The 17,423-nt window shown below is 42.8% G+C and overlaps 1 protein-coding gene across 1 annotated transcript in view; it reads right to left on the bottom strand.

The window, feature by feature from the left end:
- Nucleotides 1-17,106, bottom strand: part of DLG5 (discs large MAGUK scaffold protein 5) — a 183,111-nt gene extending 166,005 nt beyond the window's left edge. The window contains exon 1 of the mRNA XM_063133172.1: nucleotides 16,713-17,106. Coding sequence (XP_062989242.1) covers nucleotides 16,713-17,106 — 394 coding nt within the window. The remainder of the gene's footprint in view (nucleotides 1-16,712) is intronic.
- Nucleotides 17,107-17,423: the final 317 nt, after the last annotated feature.

The raw sequence follows: 17,423 nt of genomic DNA, 5'->3' as shown, positions 1-17,423 counted from the left end.
CCTTGCATCAGGCGACTGAGAAAACCAAACGAAATTGTGTTTGCTTTCTATTTAATATCAGCAATAGCCGAAATGAAATTGACTAGTCTTAATTGTTGTAGTATCTAAAAGGAAAGGTGTATTCATAATATTCCTGGAAGGCATTAGTATCTGCAATCAGGGTGGATAAAAATCAATGATTTTTTTATTTTTTTAAAAAAAATTGATTTTTTAAAATTTAAATTAGATTTTTTTTTTATTTAAATCGGATTTTTTTTTAATAAAATGCTTTTTGAGGAAAAATCTATCTAGAGATAGTTTTCTATTTAAAATACTTCAAATCAAGTCTATTGTACTGGCCAAAGGCGCTGACAAATACGCCAAAAGAGGAGCATCCATGCATATATGCAATAATACAGTAATACAAAGCCTGGAGAAAAAAAAAAGACATATATCACTTAAAATTCACCATACCTACTTATCAAGGTTCAATCATCTGTAGAAAGAGCTGTCTAATATGTCTATATATTTATAGGTTAGCTTTCTTCAATCAAGGCGTAACTTAAGATACATTATAGTTCAAAGTTTATTCATCATGAAATAAGGATTAGTTTTTAATTATGTAGCATTAGGCTGTTTTAAATTTTTGGGTAAATGAATCCCATTAATCCATTCACAATGTCATGCTCTTCCAGAGGTTTCTGTAAGTTTATTTTTCTCCTTCCAATAAAGTACAGCAGAAAAGTTGTCCAAATATGAATGATTAACCTATTAAATTGGAGATAGTTCACCTCGAATAATTTCATAATTATCTATGATGTGTTTCTAATAGTATAACCAAATCAGTATTTTTTTATATAGCTGTAAAACTAATCTGAAAAGTTGCTATTCTAAAAATGAAACCTTCATCTGGTTGTAAATATTAAGATTATACCAGCAAGAATGAGTCTTTGGTAACTGAGTTGTGTAAAATATAGCGAGGAAGAGTGCGCTTCTTTTTTGGGGGGGGGGAGTCACATGATTAAATCGAGTCTTTCTGAGGAGTGATTTAAATTGTGATTTAAATCCACCCTGTCTGCAATATTTCCAACAGCCAGCTGCGTCAACAATGTACACAATCCAGCCAAAGTTAAGCATGTTTAAATCAAATTGCCTCCCCTCCTCGTTCTTTCCTCTATATTGAATTTTAGAATGTAAGGTCCACAGGGCAAGGAGCTACCTCTTGTACTCTGCAAAGCTCGATGGACACTGGTGGCACTATATAAATGATAAGAACTCTCCAATTGAACATGACATGGATTGGACACTGTTTGAAGCTGTACACACCAATTAAACTTTCACTCTAAAACAGGGGTGGGCAACTTGTGACCAAAACATCTGGAGGGTCACAACTTGTCCTTCACCGCTGTAAAGCAAGGGCACAAGAATGCCTCTGTGTAGCTGGGCAGGTTACCTTTTTATTTCATTATTTATTTATTTATTTATTACATTTTTATACCGCCCAATAGCCGAAGCTCTCTGGGCGGTTCACAAAAATTAAAACCATAATAAAACAACCAACAGGTTAAAAGCACAAATACAAAATACAGTATAAAAAGCACAACCAGGATAAAACCACGCAGCAAAATTGATATAAGATTAAAATACAGAGTTAAAACAGTAAAATTTAAATTTAAGTTAAAATTAAGTGTTAAAATACTGAGTGAATAAAAAGGTCTTCAGCTGGCGATGAAAGGAATACAGTGTAGGTGCCAGGCGGACCTCTCTTGGGAGCTCATTCCACAACCGGGGTGCCACAGCAGAGAAAGCCCTCCTCCTAGTAGCCACCTGCTTCACTTATAGTCTGTCTAGTAAGGACAGGGTTAGGGTAACACTTTTATCATGGAGTAACACCTTTCACAGAGTAACACTTTTATCCAAAATTGGTCCTGTGAAACGCCATCAGGGCAGCTTACAAGCAAAGTAATTCGCATTTGCCAAACCGAGAGCCATATCTTGTAGGGCAACAAATGATGATTTAAATAAACCAGGAGGTAGTATTACATGCAGACTTACTCATAAGCATGAAAAGACCCTACAGGCAACGGCTTTGGAGTCCTGCACTTATGAAAACATTATTCTACCTACGGAAGATACACAGTGGAAAAAGCTACAGTTCCTCAATTATGGTGGCCACAAATAGGATTTGGGGTGGTGGTGAGAGAGATACAAGTTGCACAAGCTATATTTTAGGTCAGTGGAACAGAGAAGCCAGTGAATTCAATGGTTACATTGAGGGTTACCTGAAAGTTAATTGCTGAGATTGGAAAACCAGCATAACTCTGCTTTTAAAAAAAATTGGTTGCTTAAAATTTGGGTTGCATAGGCCTTTCCAACATAGCCTGCCTCCCTAAGTAGTGGGGGTGGATGGGGTACAAATGTTAATAGACCCACTAGCAACTTTAGGGAGTATGATTGATTGGCACAACTGCATATTGCTACAACGTTAATTTGTGTTCCAAATAATGTATAATCAAATATTGAATTCAATATAATTAATTATACTTGACGTTACAATCCATTTCTGGAGGGGGGCATCATTAAGCATTATTTTGCTACAATCTCATAAAAACATGCAACAATAAATTAATGAAATCGCATCCAGCATTAGCTCAAAGCCCTTTTCGACAGCCTACAGTGCAACAGCCTAATTCTGTGACCCATAAACAACCTTGGCATTACTGTTTCTTCACACATGCCCTATTTCCTTAAGCATCTATGAATCTTCAAAACAAGAGATGCCTTTTAAACCTCCAGCTGCATTCAGATTTACTTCTCCGTAATGATGCAAGTGCCTGAATGCACATTTGGACACCGACACCATGTTGTTGAGCTACAACTTCAAGCGATAAATCATCTAACAAAGCAGGGGAAGATTCTGTAACATGGTTTCCCAGCAGTATTGCCTTGTTTCAAGAACTGAATAGAAAAGACTTGAGGATTACATCACCACTTGAGAGGAGAAGCCCGAGAATCTGGACTGTTATTACAAACTCCCTACTCCCGCAACTCTTTACCTACCAGCCCCCCCCCCACACACAACCTCCCATAACTAGAGCCCCTGAGCTGTGGTGTAGTGGTTACAGCAGGCTTCTCCACTTCATGTCCTCCAGATTTTTGACTACAGCTCCCAGCATCCCTGACCATAGGCAATGCTAGCTGGTGCTGATGGGAATTGACATACAAAAGATCTAGAAAGCACCAGATTGCAGAAGGCTGAGCTAAAGTTCTGGACGTGGAGGTCTGGGTTCAAATTCCTGTTTAGCCATAAAGCCTTTCAAGTGACATAGGGCAGTTGTTACTTCAGAATTGTGTGCATTTGAGGGTGGGGTGGGGTAGAGAGAAGAGTCTTCTTAGAGGAAAATTAAGGTTGAATATAATACATGAGCCAAAACCAATTTCTCAACTACTTTCACGCTCTTTGATCTTTTTGATTCAAAAAAATCCTTGGTAACTTTTTTCAAAGTTATCAAAGCAACTTCAAGAGCAATCCTGGGTCCAATTTAACCGAGGCTGGTGTTGTGTATAACAAATCTAAACAGAAGACGTCAGTGGGAAATAGTAAACAAGTGTATATGGGGATATAATACATAAGGGTGGGCAAATGGAGGCCCTCCAGATGTTTTGGCCTTGATCTCCTATCAACCCTAGCCAGTATAGCCAATGGTGAGGGATGGTTGGGAGTAGAGCTATATAGGATTGACTCTAAGGCCTTAGCTAGACCTAAGGTTTATCTTGGGATTGTCCCGGGGTCGTCCCTGCCTGCTCCTGGGATCCCCTGTGTGTCATTTACATGAATAGGGATGACCCCGGGCAGATCCCGGGGTAAACCTTAGGTCTAGCTAAGGCCAAAGTGTCTTCTTATCAACACCAAGAACTTTCAGTTTTGAGGTCAGTTTTGAACTCTGGACTGAGCCAAAGCAACAGCTACATCTTGAATATATGAACTGAGCATAAATTTAACACATACACAATGATCTTGTACGTCAGCCTATCATCACTTTGCCAAAAAATGCATTCAAGAAGGAATAAATTTTCAACTGTGCAAATCAGTATTTTCTTATGTGTACAAGGCCCACCAGCTGAGAGAGAACACTAGCTCAAATACTGTTGTATTTTCTGCCTTCCCACCCCCTTATTGCTTACATAAAAATTTGCAGAGTAGTAGTTTTCTGCTTCCATGCTTACTAATTTGCTCATGAAACTGCAGAGCAGATATACAATCAGTGGCATAATACCAGTTGTAATTAAGCCCCATTTGGGGCTGATTTGCATGAACGAACAGACCGTTATACTTGAGTTGTAGCTGATCACCATTGTAGTTATCACTGTTAATGACTACTTCAGCCATTGTTCATGTAAACATACCCTACAGGATTTAGCAAGGGTGGCATACAACCAATGTCATAACTACTGTCATCAAGGACATAACATGTTTGAAAACTCAGACATATTATGTATTAGTATCCTGTTGCTGTAGACATCTGTCCAAAATTGCTCAACTCTCCCCAGCTTACTAGATCTCAACCGGAAACACTGTTCATTCTTGATTTGGTGTATTTATTTCTTATCATAGATCTGTTTCTTTCACATGCTCCAGAAGATGAAGGATTTAAGAAGATGAGAGGATCTGAGAGTTTCACATGTTTACAGTATATAGGAATAGTAAGTACACAATACTTTAGTGTTACTAGTTTTACATAGTTATTAAAATGCATTTTGTAGGAATGCAAATAATATTGTGAAAACTTGAAGTAAAAAGCATTTTCCTGAAATGTCAATTTTTCCTTTGGAAAAATGGATACAGCAGGGAGGCGTAGACAGACCAGCTTTCTTCCTAATTTGTCTGGGCCTCCACATTTCTAGTGTCTTTATTAGTAAAAGTCTTCTGGGGAATCCAGTGCTCCATCCCTTGGTTCATGTCTCCTATTCTCAATCCCCAAAATTCTGCAGAATCCAAATACTGCAAGAATAAATGAAAATCAAGCATATTTAGGCCAAATCTCATCATCTGCAGAATTTATTTCAAATCAAGTCAAATCCTCCCATCAGTACACTCAAAGTGGGTTCACAAGAGATATGAATACAACATTCCATAACTATTAACTTTATTACAAAAAACAAATAATCAAAGCAAATCAGAAGAATAATTAATAATAAAAATAACCACCAACACACTAATGGCAGCATTAAATAGCAATAAATTTAATACCACAGTACAGGATCAACAAAAATACAAATAAACTAAAACAAGTGGAACCTGCAAGAATAGATTGCAGTGTAGAGTGTTCCTGTTCAAGGTTCCAGCCAGCCACGCTTTCTTTCAGGAAGCCCTCCTCCTCCCCTGCCCGTCAGTCAGCATTCCTCCCTCCTCATTGGACTATTTTGCTACTTCTACAAACCCTGGGACTCCCCAGGCCAGCCAATACCTCTCCTCTTGTGTGTGGATGGTGCAGTTTCAGCTACATAACAATCCACACTCTGAGAATGAATTTACAATTAATATAAAAGGTGTAACAGGTGCAACAATAATGTCAAAATTAGGGATGTCCATTGCTGGGGAATCTGGCTCTTTTGGGGCTTGCTGGATTTCTCCATGTGCCCCTGACTTGGCTTGCATTTGTGAACCGAGCCATGCTTTCCCCTCAAAATCTGGGAATCTTCTCTGTTGTTGTTCTTTATTTGTATAAATGGAAATTTACACAAATTGCAGGCACAATTCGCACAAATTTCTATTTATGTAAATAAAAAATCTTGTGGGTGGGAAAGTAAACTGGCTTGATTTTTATTTATTTATTTATTTAGAATATTTATATACCGCTCCCCATTGAAAAATTTCGGAGCAGTGTACAAGGTAAAATGAAAATAAAAACAGTTAAAACAAAATTTAAAATAAGCAATAACAGTAATCCAAGGCTGCATGTTAAAGAAAGGCTTCTTGGAATAAAGATGTTTTCAGGAGGCGCCGAAAGGAGTACAAGGTTGGCGCCTGCCTGACCTCCAGAGGCAGGGAATTCCACAGGAGGGGCGCCACCACGCTGAAGGCTCTTCCCCTGGTAGACTCCAGTCGGAGGATGGATCTATGTGGAACCTCCAGGAGCAGGCCCTCAGATGACCTCAGTGACCGGGCAGGTTGGTAAGGGAGAAGGCGCTCTCTCAGGTATCCTGGTCCCAAGTTGTTTAGGGCTTTGTACACAAGTACAAGAACCTTAAACCTGGCCCGGTAGCGAATAGGCAGCCAGTGCAGTTCCCTCAGCAGAGGAGTTACATGCTGGAAAGGGGCAGCTCCAAACAACAGCCGAGCTGCAGCATTCTGCACTAGCTCCAGCTTCCAGAGCAGCTTCAAGGGCAGCCCCACATAGAGCGCGTTGCAGATCTAGTCGGTCCACCTTGCGAGAAGCAAACCAAAATCCAGGGGCCAAGCTGATGAATCCACCCCCTAGATGGATTCCTCTGACCTCGCTAGTTAAAATCTACAGCAAAAACTTAAAATCCTTTAGAGCAGTCCAAGTGCAGAATTTGGTTTCTTCATGACATATTGGCACCTGTCATTAATAGGTTCAGAATAAGTCAACAATGCATGGTCTTATAAATGGTTTCTTAACAGAGCAATATTCAAATTTGTTTATTTATTTATTTATTTATTTATTTTATTTATTTATTACATTTATATACAGCCCCATAGCCAAAGCTCTCTGGGCGGTTTAGTCATTGATCTTCACTGTTTTTTTTACAGAGGAGCCACTTTGGCTCCAGGAACTGGTGCCAAGACCTCTTAGAGGCCTTTCCCTAGCCATGGGGGGAGAGGGGGAATCTTCTTTTCCCTCCACAGTCAACCAGTGACACAACCCCACTGTCACCTCTGCATATCATATTCTCAATCCTGTCCTCATGGTTTATCTGCTTTGGAAGAATGAGAATTTCACTTACACTTCTTGCCTCCTTAGGGAGGACGTGGCGTTAAGGCTTCTGAGCCTGAACTCCCAATTTCCCTGCTTTTTGGTGCTTGGTTGAAAGCTCTAGAGCCTTAACATTGTTCTGTAAACCATAGGTTTTTTGTTTAATGAATTTCATGACATTGCGTAATGGATGACTGGGTATTTATACATGTGAAAACCAAGCCAGCATCAGCCAGGATGTTACACCATGTTGACATTGAATATAAAATCCAAGCTAGTGTTGCGTTGAACCCACTTTTCAAATTAATAAATGAAGCGATGTTCTGATGATACTCATTTGTATTTTAAAATTTGCACCAGTCCTTGAAGACTATGCTAAGATTTAGAACACATAGATTTAGGATGTTGTCCTTCAGAGCTGTTAATTTGTAATTTGGTGATGCTGTAGCAGCCGCAATGCATCAGTGTATGACTCAGGAAAACAAATTGTCAAGAGTATCTGTAATTTGAGCAAACTTTTTGCTTTGTCATCCGATATAAAATTTCTGTTGCTGTTGTTTTACAGCTGACCTACTAGACTCTTAGATACAATGCTCTAATTTTAGAAACTTATTTTTAACACCCTGCCAAAACAGTTAATTAAGGCTGCAATCCTATGTACACTACTGGAGAGTAAAGCCCCATTGTACAAAATGGGACATCGGAATAATGTGTGTAGGATTAAGATGTAAGTATTCTCATCAAGATTGTGTATGTTTTAAAATCACAACAGTGGAAATGTGTCATCCATAACCCAAGGCTTACTATGAATGTCTAGCACGTGTTTAAGTCATAATGGTTGCTGGACAACAAAACTGCAACTGCATTTGCTCACATTCATCCTTTATCACTTTACTTCTTTCCCTCTGTTGGAGCAGGCACCATACTTCTTCAAAGGAAGCTGAACCTGGTTCCCACTTCCATGTTTAAGTTAAAGGGGCAAAGACAGTAGGGATAGGTAACTGGGACTGGAAGATCTATGCACCCCAAAATATGCCTTAGGCACGGCCTCCACAAATGTTGACGTGGCTTACTGGCCAACCATTATTTGTGGTCGGCACCAACCCTCACGCCCTTGCTGCCACCAAGTTCCCTAGCAGGTGCAGAAGGGCCTCAGGGGACAGACAGGATCTTTGCTCAATTGCAAAGGGTTTTTATAAAAAGTAGGAAACAAAAACAAGTAGCTGAAGGGATCCCTGCCATTTCTTACCTAGTCTTCTATTTGCTGAAAAGCCAGAAGAGGGCTTCCGCAAATAGCGGGGGCACCTTGCTAGTCAAGAGCACTTGCCCTCTGTGAGCTAACAAGTAGATTTCTGGAAGGTTGGCCATAGGCCACCTCAAATCATATGTTCTTGCCATTAGTAGACTGTGCCTGACAATGAAGCCGTACTAAGAAGCCGTACCACTTATAAAGTAAATAAACACACACAGCATTTATCAACTTACTAAAGCCCCCTACCCACTACAAAGTGAGCTCCTGATGATGGCAAATGGTTCCAAGACTAGCAAAGGGTCCACCTCCCAATGGCACCACGATTCTCACTTTGAAAAGTACCCAAGAAAGTCAGAGGCAGAGAGAAAATTCTGTTCCCCCATCCCATCACTTCCTAGTTAAGAGAGCCCATTGTTCTTCACCATATGTGCATGTGTGTTCCTATGCATGCACAAGTTTCACTTACGTGTACACATGCATACATATATCTCCAAAGAATCAGGACAATTTTATGTGATCAGACGGCCCAATTACCATTCCCTTTTTCTTTCCATCTTTTACAAGCATTATGAAGACAAAGCAAGAAAACCTAGGCAGCAGTAGCATTCATGCAATCCAACTCTATGAATCTTTACTCAAAAGCAAGCTGCATTGATTTAAACAGGACTTACTCTTAAGTAAAAATGCATGTTTACCATCTTAGTCTCATGAATAAGAAATGCAAAGAACTCCGTTCCAATAATTTAACAGAAATCTTCAGGCACAGTGATCCTTAAAATAGTAATACTTCAGATTGCCGATTACACAAATTAATAATGAAATAACACTCTTAAAATATTAACAGATTACTCACAAAGGAGAGCAGAAGCCTGAACATTTTGGTTCCCGTCGACACATTCAAGGCACAGCAAACTGTTTATCACTTTAAACTCCAGCAAACACGTTCACACAGATGATTGGCTGTCGCCAAACAAGCTTGTAATTTAATTGTGTTTGCCCTAAATTCCTTCATTAACTATACTCTAAATAAGGAAAAGCTTGCTGGGGAAAAGTGCCTTAAGCTAAACCAAATGGAAACAAATGTGACACAGTCCAAATATATGTATTTCCTTCATCCTATACACAAACAGAAATGCTTTGCTTGGACTTCGTTTTTGTCACGTTAAAAACACAAATTTTCTCTTCGGGAATTGCAATGAAACAGTACAGAGCTGGTTCGCCCACAACAGAAACAAAGTGAACCTGGCTACATTGTCCACAAAGTGTGGGTTTTTGAGAGGCCTAAACGACAAACTTCAACATGGCTTCACTTCCACAAACGCTGAGAGGTTTGTGAGGTGGCTTGTGTGCTTCCACATAGAAGTCACAGAATCATCATAAAACTACAGTTCCCAGAGTTCTTTGGGGGAAAGCTCTGTCAGTTAAATCAGTCTGAAATACGTAATGTGCCGTTTTATTTAACAACCCACCCACCCCAAAAAAATCTTCTTAGAATGAAGGGATCTAAGTAAATGCGTCACAAATGCTAGTATACACAACAGTTTGGATTGTAACACATCCAGACGGATAGCCATATTAGTCTGCTGCAGCAAAATCAACAAAGAGTCTTGGGATATCTGATCTGTTAATACGCTTTTCTGGCATAGAGAGCCCACTCTGTCAGAAAATGTGCGTGTGTTTGTATAATCTACCAACTGAGGATAACACTTTATCCATCTGATCCACAAAACCTTATGCCACAGTCAGGCCTAGCCCAAGACATTTTGCTGCCCGAGAAGAATAAAATGGCACCCCTTCCAGTTCCACATATAAAACCCTTAATTCAAGACTGAACATCTTTTTTCAACACCAACAATGGGACAGCATCCTCTGCCACACCTGAAGGCAGCAGGTCAGTTTAGGGGGTGTAGAGAAAGCCACTTGACACACAATTCTCTCCTCCAACACCTTGTTGCAGCCTCCAGGCAGTTGCTGCCTCCAGGCATTGGTCGCTTGAGGCAACTGCCTCACTTTGCCTAATGGTAGGGCTGGCCCTGGCCACAACAGATCAGTGCAGTTGGGTCAATGATATTCACAACCATCCCAGGACAGGTAGATTGAAATGAGAAATATCTATAGGCTACATAAACCTCAAATGTGTGATTTTAAATCTTTGGGAGAAGGAAACCTAGAAACCAGAAGTGGCTTTCTCACTCGTTGTTAGTATTAGAAATTTACTCCAAGCACATACATCTTTAGTTCAATTCACCTTCTATGTCAGCCGTGCCCAACCTGGTGCTGTCCAGAGGTGTTAGACTACAACTCCCATAATTCCCAGCCAGCATGGCCATTATCTTCAAAATATTTACTGTATTGGATAATGAAAATGGAAAACTGCTTTATATGACCAACCCACCACATATAACTACCCACGTTGGGAGCCTTCAGTGAGTGCTCCATGCTTCCTGAAAGTCTGAAGGCACCCAAAAATGCATCTGTACAACCTGCCTTTGATAGGACAAATAAATTATGGGTATCCCTAAAGACCTCTCAACATGTGGAGAAATAGAGGCTTCACTTGCAATATGGGAGTGCCAGAAGAACATTACTAGATACTCATATATTGTAATCAACATAGCCAGAACTTTACTGGACCAGTATAGGCATAATGCTGCCCAGTCTCCAAACCATGGCTAGGAGTTGGTGAGTGCCCTGGTAGCTCTCACAGCCTTTTCCTTCTCTGGTTCATGAATCTCCCCCCTTGTTTCCTTCCCTTCCCTTCTTTAGAGCACCCATGGTTAATATTGTGGGTGCAACAATTCAACGTTAACCAGAGCATGCAACCATGGCTAGAAATGGATTTGCAAACTGACTGCAAATTCTTAGCACCAAAAAGGGAAGGGAGTTGGAGGGGGTGGAGCAGATTCATTACATTAGGAACATCGGAAGCTGCCTTATACTGAGTCAGACCTTTGGTCCATCTGGCCCAGTATTGTCAACACTGACTGGCAGCAGCTCTCCAGAGGTTACAGGCAGGATTCTTTCCTTGTCCTACTTGGAGAAGCCAGGGATAGATCCTGGGACCTCCTGCATGCAAAGCGTGTGCTCTATCACACTGAGCTATGGCCCCTCCCCCATTTGTGCATGCAAACCTGAGGAGGGGAGGAACCAGCAAACCCAACCTACATTCCTGATCCGTACCCGTCCACGGACATTACCCAACTGAAGCACTAGGACTTTTTGAGACAATCTGCAGCTAAACGTTTTGGCAACAGTCTCTTGTAGAAAGTGACTGCACAGAGGGAATCCGGTAAAGGTGCACTCATGTCCGGAAACTTCAAGTAGTCCAAAATATGGCAGCCAGGCTGGTCACTGGTACACCTAGGGGTGACCACATTACACCACTTTTAAAATCTCTGCGCTGGCTGCCAATTAGTTTCCGAGTGTGGGTCCAGGCTACCTGCGGGATCGCCTTCTCCCATGCAATCTTCCCGGCACACTCAGGTCCTCTGGGAAGGTTCTACTTCAGTCAACCAAAACTAGGCTGGCGGGTATTACCCAGAGTACCTTCTCTTCTGCTGCTCCCAGACTGCGGAATGGCCTGCCAGAGGAGATTCGTCAACTTGACAGTCTTTTAGCATTTAAAAAAGCAATAATAATAATAATAATAATAATTTCTTACCCGCCTCCCCCTTTGGATCAAGGCAGGGAACAACATTAGTGCAGGAATCAACACATCTTTAAAATACTTGATTTTACATTAATCTGGGTAGGCCTGCCGGAAAAGGCTAGTCTTCAAAGCTGCCTTAAAATCACAGAGGGAGTTAATATTACGAATCTCCTCTGGCAGGCTGTTCCATAATCCAGGGGCAATCAATAAAGACTGATCTATTCCGGCAGGCCTATCCAGTGAAATTTTAGAATGTTTTAAGGATGTTTTAATCATGTATGCTATGTTTTTAATCAGTTTTTAATGTGTTTATATTCACTGTTGCTCCCCGCCTCGATCCAAGTGGAGAGGCAGGTAAGAAATACATTATTATTATTATTATTATTTACTTTCATTTTAACAAACTCATGACTAAAACCAAGAGGGACCAATCACAGCACTCGGGAAGGCCGGATTGCCATTTTAACCCTGGGCAGAGTAAACGCCTGTCGTATTCTGTCAGACCATTCCAGTTCACTCAGGCTGTAACAGAAACAACTTCAACACTACAATTAGCTTCGATGATTTTAACAGCTTAGTGTCGTCTCCTGCCATGGAACTTCTGATGAAGCGCTCAAGTTTGAGATTTAGTTTTCCAGTTATCAATATTTTCACACCATTTCTAGTGCAATGGCAATGGTAAAGGTGTTCACTCAATATGTAGCTTATTAGTGGGAAATGCACTATAGGCTGCAATTAATCAGCAAATAGAGGCACCGTTTGGGCTGAGGGAGGAAAGAAGTGAGCCTCACGGGTATAAATTTTGGGAGCAAAACTGCAGAGTAAGTGCTTGGGGCATCTCTGCATGATTCACCGCTTTAGCCTGGCATCCTTTCAATCAGCCTCCTCTGCAGGAGGGCAGTTCTGGCCTATCAGTGAATGGCTTGAGACTGGGGGCCTTGCTAGACCTACCTGCAAATCTGTGCGGGAGGAAGGGCCAGCCCACGCTAGAAGTAGCACAGGTTGTCGCTCCTTTCCACACGTCAGACGCGATGGGCTGCACAGAAGACCCGTCGCGTCCGCCATTTTAGTTTAGTTTTAAAGGGGATGGATGCGCAGGAGCGCACCAGCAATTAAGGTAAGGGTTTTTTTTTTAAAAAAAAAGGGTTCCCCGCTCCCCCCTGGCTCCGATTCCTCCCCCTGCCCCTGATTTCCCCACCCTGGCCGCAATCTCCCCCCCCCCCTCATCCTGCCCCAATGGGCCCAGCGCTCCTGTGGAGTGCTGTGCACCGTCCGCTGCTTTTCCCGGCTACTCGGGAGTAATTACGGTAGCCAGGAAAAGCGGCGGACCAGTCTACACGCCCACAGTCTCTGCGGGAAATACTGGGCCAGAAGCAGTGCCGGTTATCCTGGGCCAAGGGAGGGTTACCCCTGCCTGAGCCCGGGATCCGCTGTGCGTCATCTGGACGCACAGGGGTGAGCCCGGGCCTCGTACCAGGCTAACCCACCGTCTAGCAAGGTCATTCAATCACTCCTATAAAGAGATGCAGTCAAATTTCCTGAAGTTTCCAAATGGCAACTTTTATCTTACACACTTAAAAAAAATAATCCTTTTGGGTTGTTACTTTAAAGCATGTGCCCAGTTATATTTCAGGGAGGGGAAACTATGCCTAGGCAATTAGAAACCTGGGGAAACTCTAGCTCCATCCCGGCTGCTTCCTGGGAGATAAGAAGAGCCCTGCTGGATCAAACCAAAGGCCCAACCAGTCCAGCATTCTGTTCACACAGTGGCCAACCAGACACCTGTGGAAATCCCTAAGCAGGGCCAGATCTACACCAACCAGGATATGGCACTTTGAAAACAGTTTGAAAATTGTATATGGAATATGTCCTGGGCCCGAACAGTTATCACTACTGTTCCTGCATTGAGCAGGGGGTTGGACTCGATGGCCTTGTAGGCCCCTTCCAACTCTGCTATTCTATGATTCTATAAACCATTTTAAAGCAGTAGTGTAGATCCTCCCCAGGACAAGATAGCAACAGTCCTCTCTCACTGTTGCTACCCGGTAATTGGAAGTCACAGGCATACTGCCTTTGAAGCTGGAGGTTGCACAGAGCCATCATGAAAAGTAGCCTCTGATAAACACCCTCCTTGAATCTGTCTAAGCCACTTCCAAAACCATCTAAGCTGGTAGTCATCACCACACCTTGTGGCAGGCAATTCCGCAAAATGAACTGTGTGTCTTCTGAGAAGTACTTTCTTTTGTCAGGCCTAAATCTCCAGCCTATCATTTTCACTGGATGACTGTGAATTCCAGTATTATGACGGACAGAGACGGTCATCACCTTTTTTTAAAAAAAATGAAGCGCCTGCCATTATTTATTAGAAGGATTAACCTCTTGCCTTTCCAGATTCAAAAAGGAAACACTCAGGGTGGCTTACATAATAATAAAAGCAATTAACAGGGAGCGAAAAAAGAAACAATAATGAAGACCACATATATGTCCTCCCTCCTCCAAAAGCACAGTTGGGAAAGAGCAATAAAGACCCAAGTGTTTTTTTGAAAAACAAACTAATATTTTTAAAGGCAGTACTAAAAGCTTGCTTGAAAAGTAACATTTTCAGTCAGTATCAGAAAACTGGCAAAGAGGGAGCTAAACCAACCTCCCTAGGCAGCGAGTTCCATACGCTGGGTGCCTAAAACAGCCTAAAAGCCCTGCCACACATGCCAGCCAAGCATGTGTGACATGGAATAATGGGCTCAAGTTACAAGAAGCCAGATTCCAAATGGACATCAGGAAAAACTTCCTGACTGTTAGAGCAGTACGACAATGGAACCAATTTGTGGGTTCTCCCACACTAGAGGGCATTCAAGAGGCAGCTGGACAACCATCTGTCAGGGATGCTTCAAGGTGGATTCCTGCATTGAGCAGGGGGTTGGACTCGATGGCCTTATAGGCCCCTTCCAACTCTACTATTCTATGATTCTATGATTCATACCTCAGAGGGTGGCAAGATCTTGCCACCTGGTTTCAGCAGGCAAGCAGATATCCTTTAGATATTGTGGTCCTAAGCCGTTTATGGCTTTAGAAGCAATAACTAACTTTTTAGATTGTGCCCAGGAATGAACTGATAGCCGGCACAGATGGAACAGCAGGAAAGCAACACGCTCCAAAAATCTGGCACCCATCAACACACTTGCGGCCGAAGTTTCTAAGCAGACTTCAAAGACAAATTGTTGTGGCTCAATGAAGTTTTTTATTAGGCAATATGTCAAATAATAAACCTAAATACATATCATATTTCAGAATTATACATTTCTGCTGTATTCCACAAGTTAAAAAAAAACCCTTTGTGAAGTAGTAATCTACAACATCTGCTTGGATAACATAGCACAGTGGCTAAGAGACTGAGCTGTGAAAAAGCAAGTCCACTCAGTTCAAAATTTCTTCTGCCATGAATTCCCCATGTGGCCTTAGGCAAGCAACCATCTCTCAGCCTTAGAACACCACTGGCAGTAAGGGAAGAATAATACCTACCTTAAACTGTGGTTGTAGGGATTACTGAGATAATAATGCATGTGAAATGTTTGTGAACATTCAAAGCACTTTATAAAATATTATTTCAAGTATTACTCCTAATTGGAAAAGGTCATTGTAAAAAGCATGAGACAGAGGGAGGACATATATGTTGCCAGGATCATCTGGATCTGCCCAGAGATACTTCTCCTCCTCTTGGTGGCAGGGGCCCACACATGTTGGTTTGGCTATTTGTGATCTCTACAAATCCTTCCTTTCACCAAGTCCTGTGGCACGTGCAGAGAACTCTGGGAAGGGAGTGGCGTTTGATGGGTGCTAGGTTTTTGCAGAAGGCGCAAGGGATGCCTTGCTGCTGCTGCTGACACTTTCTGCCAAAGTCCAATGAGACGAAATGAGAGCGCACCCAGCCCTCTATCCCACAAGTCCTCCATTTGTTTCCTGGGAGCTGGGCTTTTGCTGGATGCTCCAGAAGCCCCTTGCTTTTGTAAATCGATCTCCCAGCAATACATTGGAAAGCCTGATACAAGCACATTTAAAACTTAATAATTTCTGTTATTCACAGATGCACACCAACAACAGAAGAGAGACCAAAGATCTATTTAAGTGGTATGCATAAAGTCTTGTCTGTACTATGGCCAGGACCACAGACATGCATGCACCCCACAGCCAGACTGTCTGGCCACTTATGGTACCCATACTGAACCATCCAGGCCATCAATACACTGCTCTGGATTGGGAACTGAGGAAAACATTTCCATCAGAAGTGCCCATAAAACTACAATCTTAAGAAGAGGACAGAGAAGGCTTCACTGGCAGTCTCTGGACATTTATACCCGATCCTGGCGAAAGAATGGTAGACTGCGAGCCCTTTTGGCCATTAACCTGTCTGTGTTATACAAAACCTTGTACATTCTTAACACACACTCCAACCAATATAAGATTCATTAATGAAATATTACACCTTATAAAGTTTACATGCAACATTTTTCCCCATTGCATGGAAGTTGTAATACATGAGTTTAAACATTATTATTTATTATTTTACATAGAGCTTCCCCCCCCCCCTATTTTTCTTTTGCAGCCAGGTTATTCTCTTATTTCTCCATTGTTGCTGGATGTGTGTTTTTCTTCTGATTTGTATTACATTTGTTGATTTATAGATTTGTATTAATATTTTAACGTCGTGTTTTTATGGCATTGTACATTGCAGCGAGGGAGGGCAATCACTTTAATCAGTAATAACTGCCCCCCTCTCCTCCTCCCCCCATCTTCAATCTTAGCAATGGGCAGTGCCCCCACCCAGACTACCAACCCATGTTTCCCCCACCCCCATCCCAAAAAAAGATGCAAAGCCCTCCCCAGCAACCGCACTCACCAGCTGTCTCGCCAGGCTGCCCTCCTGCCACGCCGTTGTTCAGGTACAGGATGGAGAGCAGGTGAGGCTGTGTCTTCTCCAAGGCCACACGCAAGTCCTGGAAATGATCCTGATCTTTGGCCAGCAGCAGCTTGATGAGCAGATCGGCCTTGCAAACGCTAGCAGGGGCTCGCTCTCTTCCTCCTCCAACTCTTCCTCCTCCTCCACCACCCCCATCCCCATCGCCCCCTTCTTCTCCTGCCTGGACTCTGCCGGCTTCCCGCAGCTCCTGCAAGTCGCGGGGGCTCAAGGTCCCCGCCGCTTCCAGCAAGTCGATCACCTTGTCCACCTCGGTCATGGCCTGGGACAGGCTCTGATGACACTGGGCCAGCAGCTCTTTGTGCTTTGGCTCCATGACAGCCGGCGGCACCGGAGCCTCCAGAAGCCGCGGCGCTCCTCGCCTCCGAAAGGGAAGCAGCGCCGGGCGCGCACAGGAGGCGCCGTGGCCAAGAGAAGGATGCTTTGTGTCGCGCGTGTTTCTCCCCACCCCCACCTTTCTCTCTCTCTCTCTCTCTCTCTCTTCCTCCTTCCTCTCTTCCCGCACCACAAGCCCCGCCCACTCCCTGCAATCAAAGGGAGCTAAACAACTTTTCGCCTTCCCAGCTCCCCTCCCTCCAGACAATGGGCTCAAACGAGCGGGGGGGGGGGTGGAGCGGAGAGACAGGACCCGAC

Source organism: Elgaria multicarinata, chromosome 8 (assembly GCF_023053635.1).
Source record: "Elgaria multicarinata webbii isolate HBS135686 ecotype San Diego chromosome 8, rElgMul1.1.pri, whole genome shotgun sequence".
NCBI classification, from domain to species: Eukaryota; Metazoa; Chordata; class Lepidosauria; order Squamata; family Anguidae; genus Elgaria; species Elgaria multicarinata.
The sequence above is the reverse complement of the archived record's forward strand: the minus strand, read 5'-3'. Positions and strand labels throughout refer to the sequence as shown.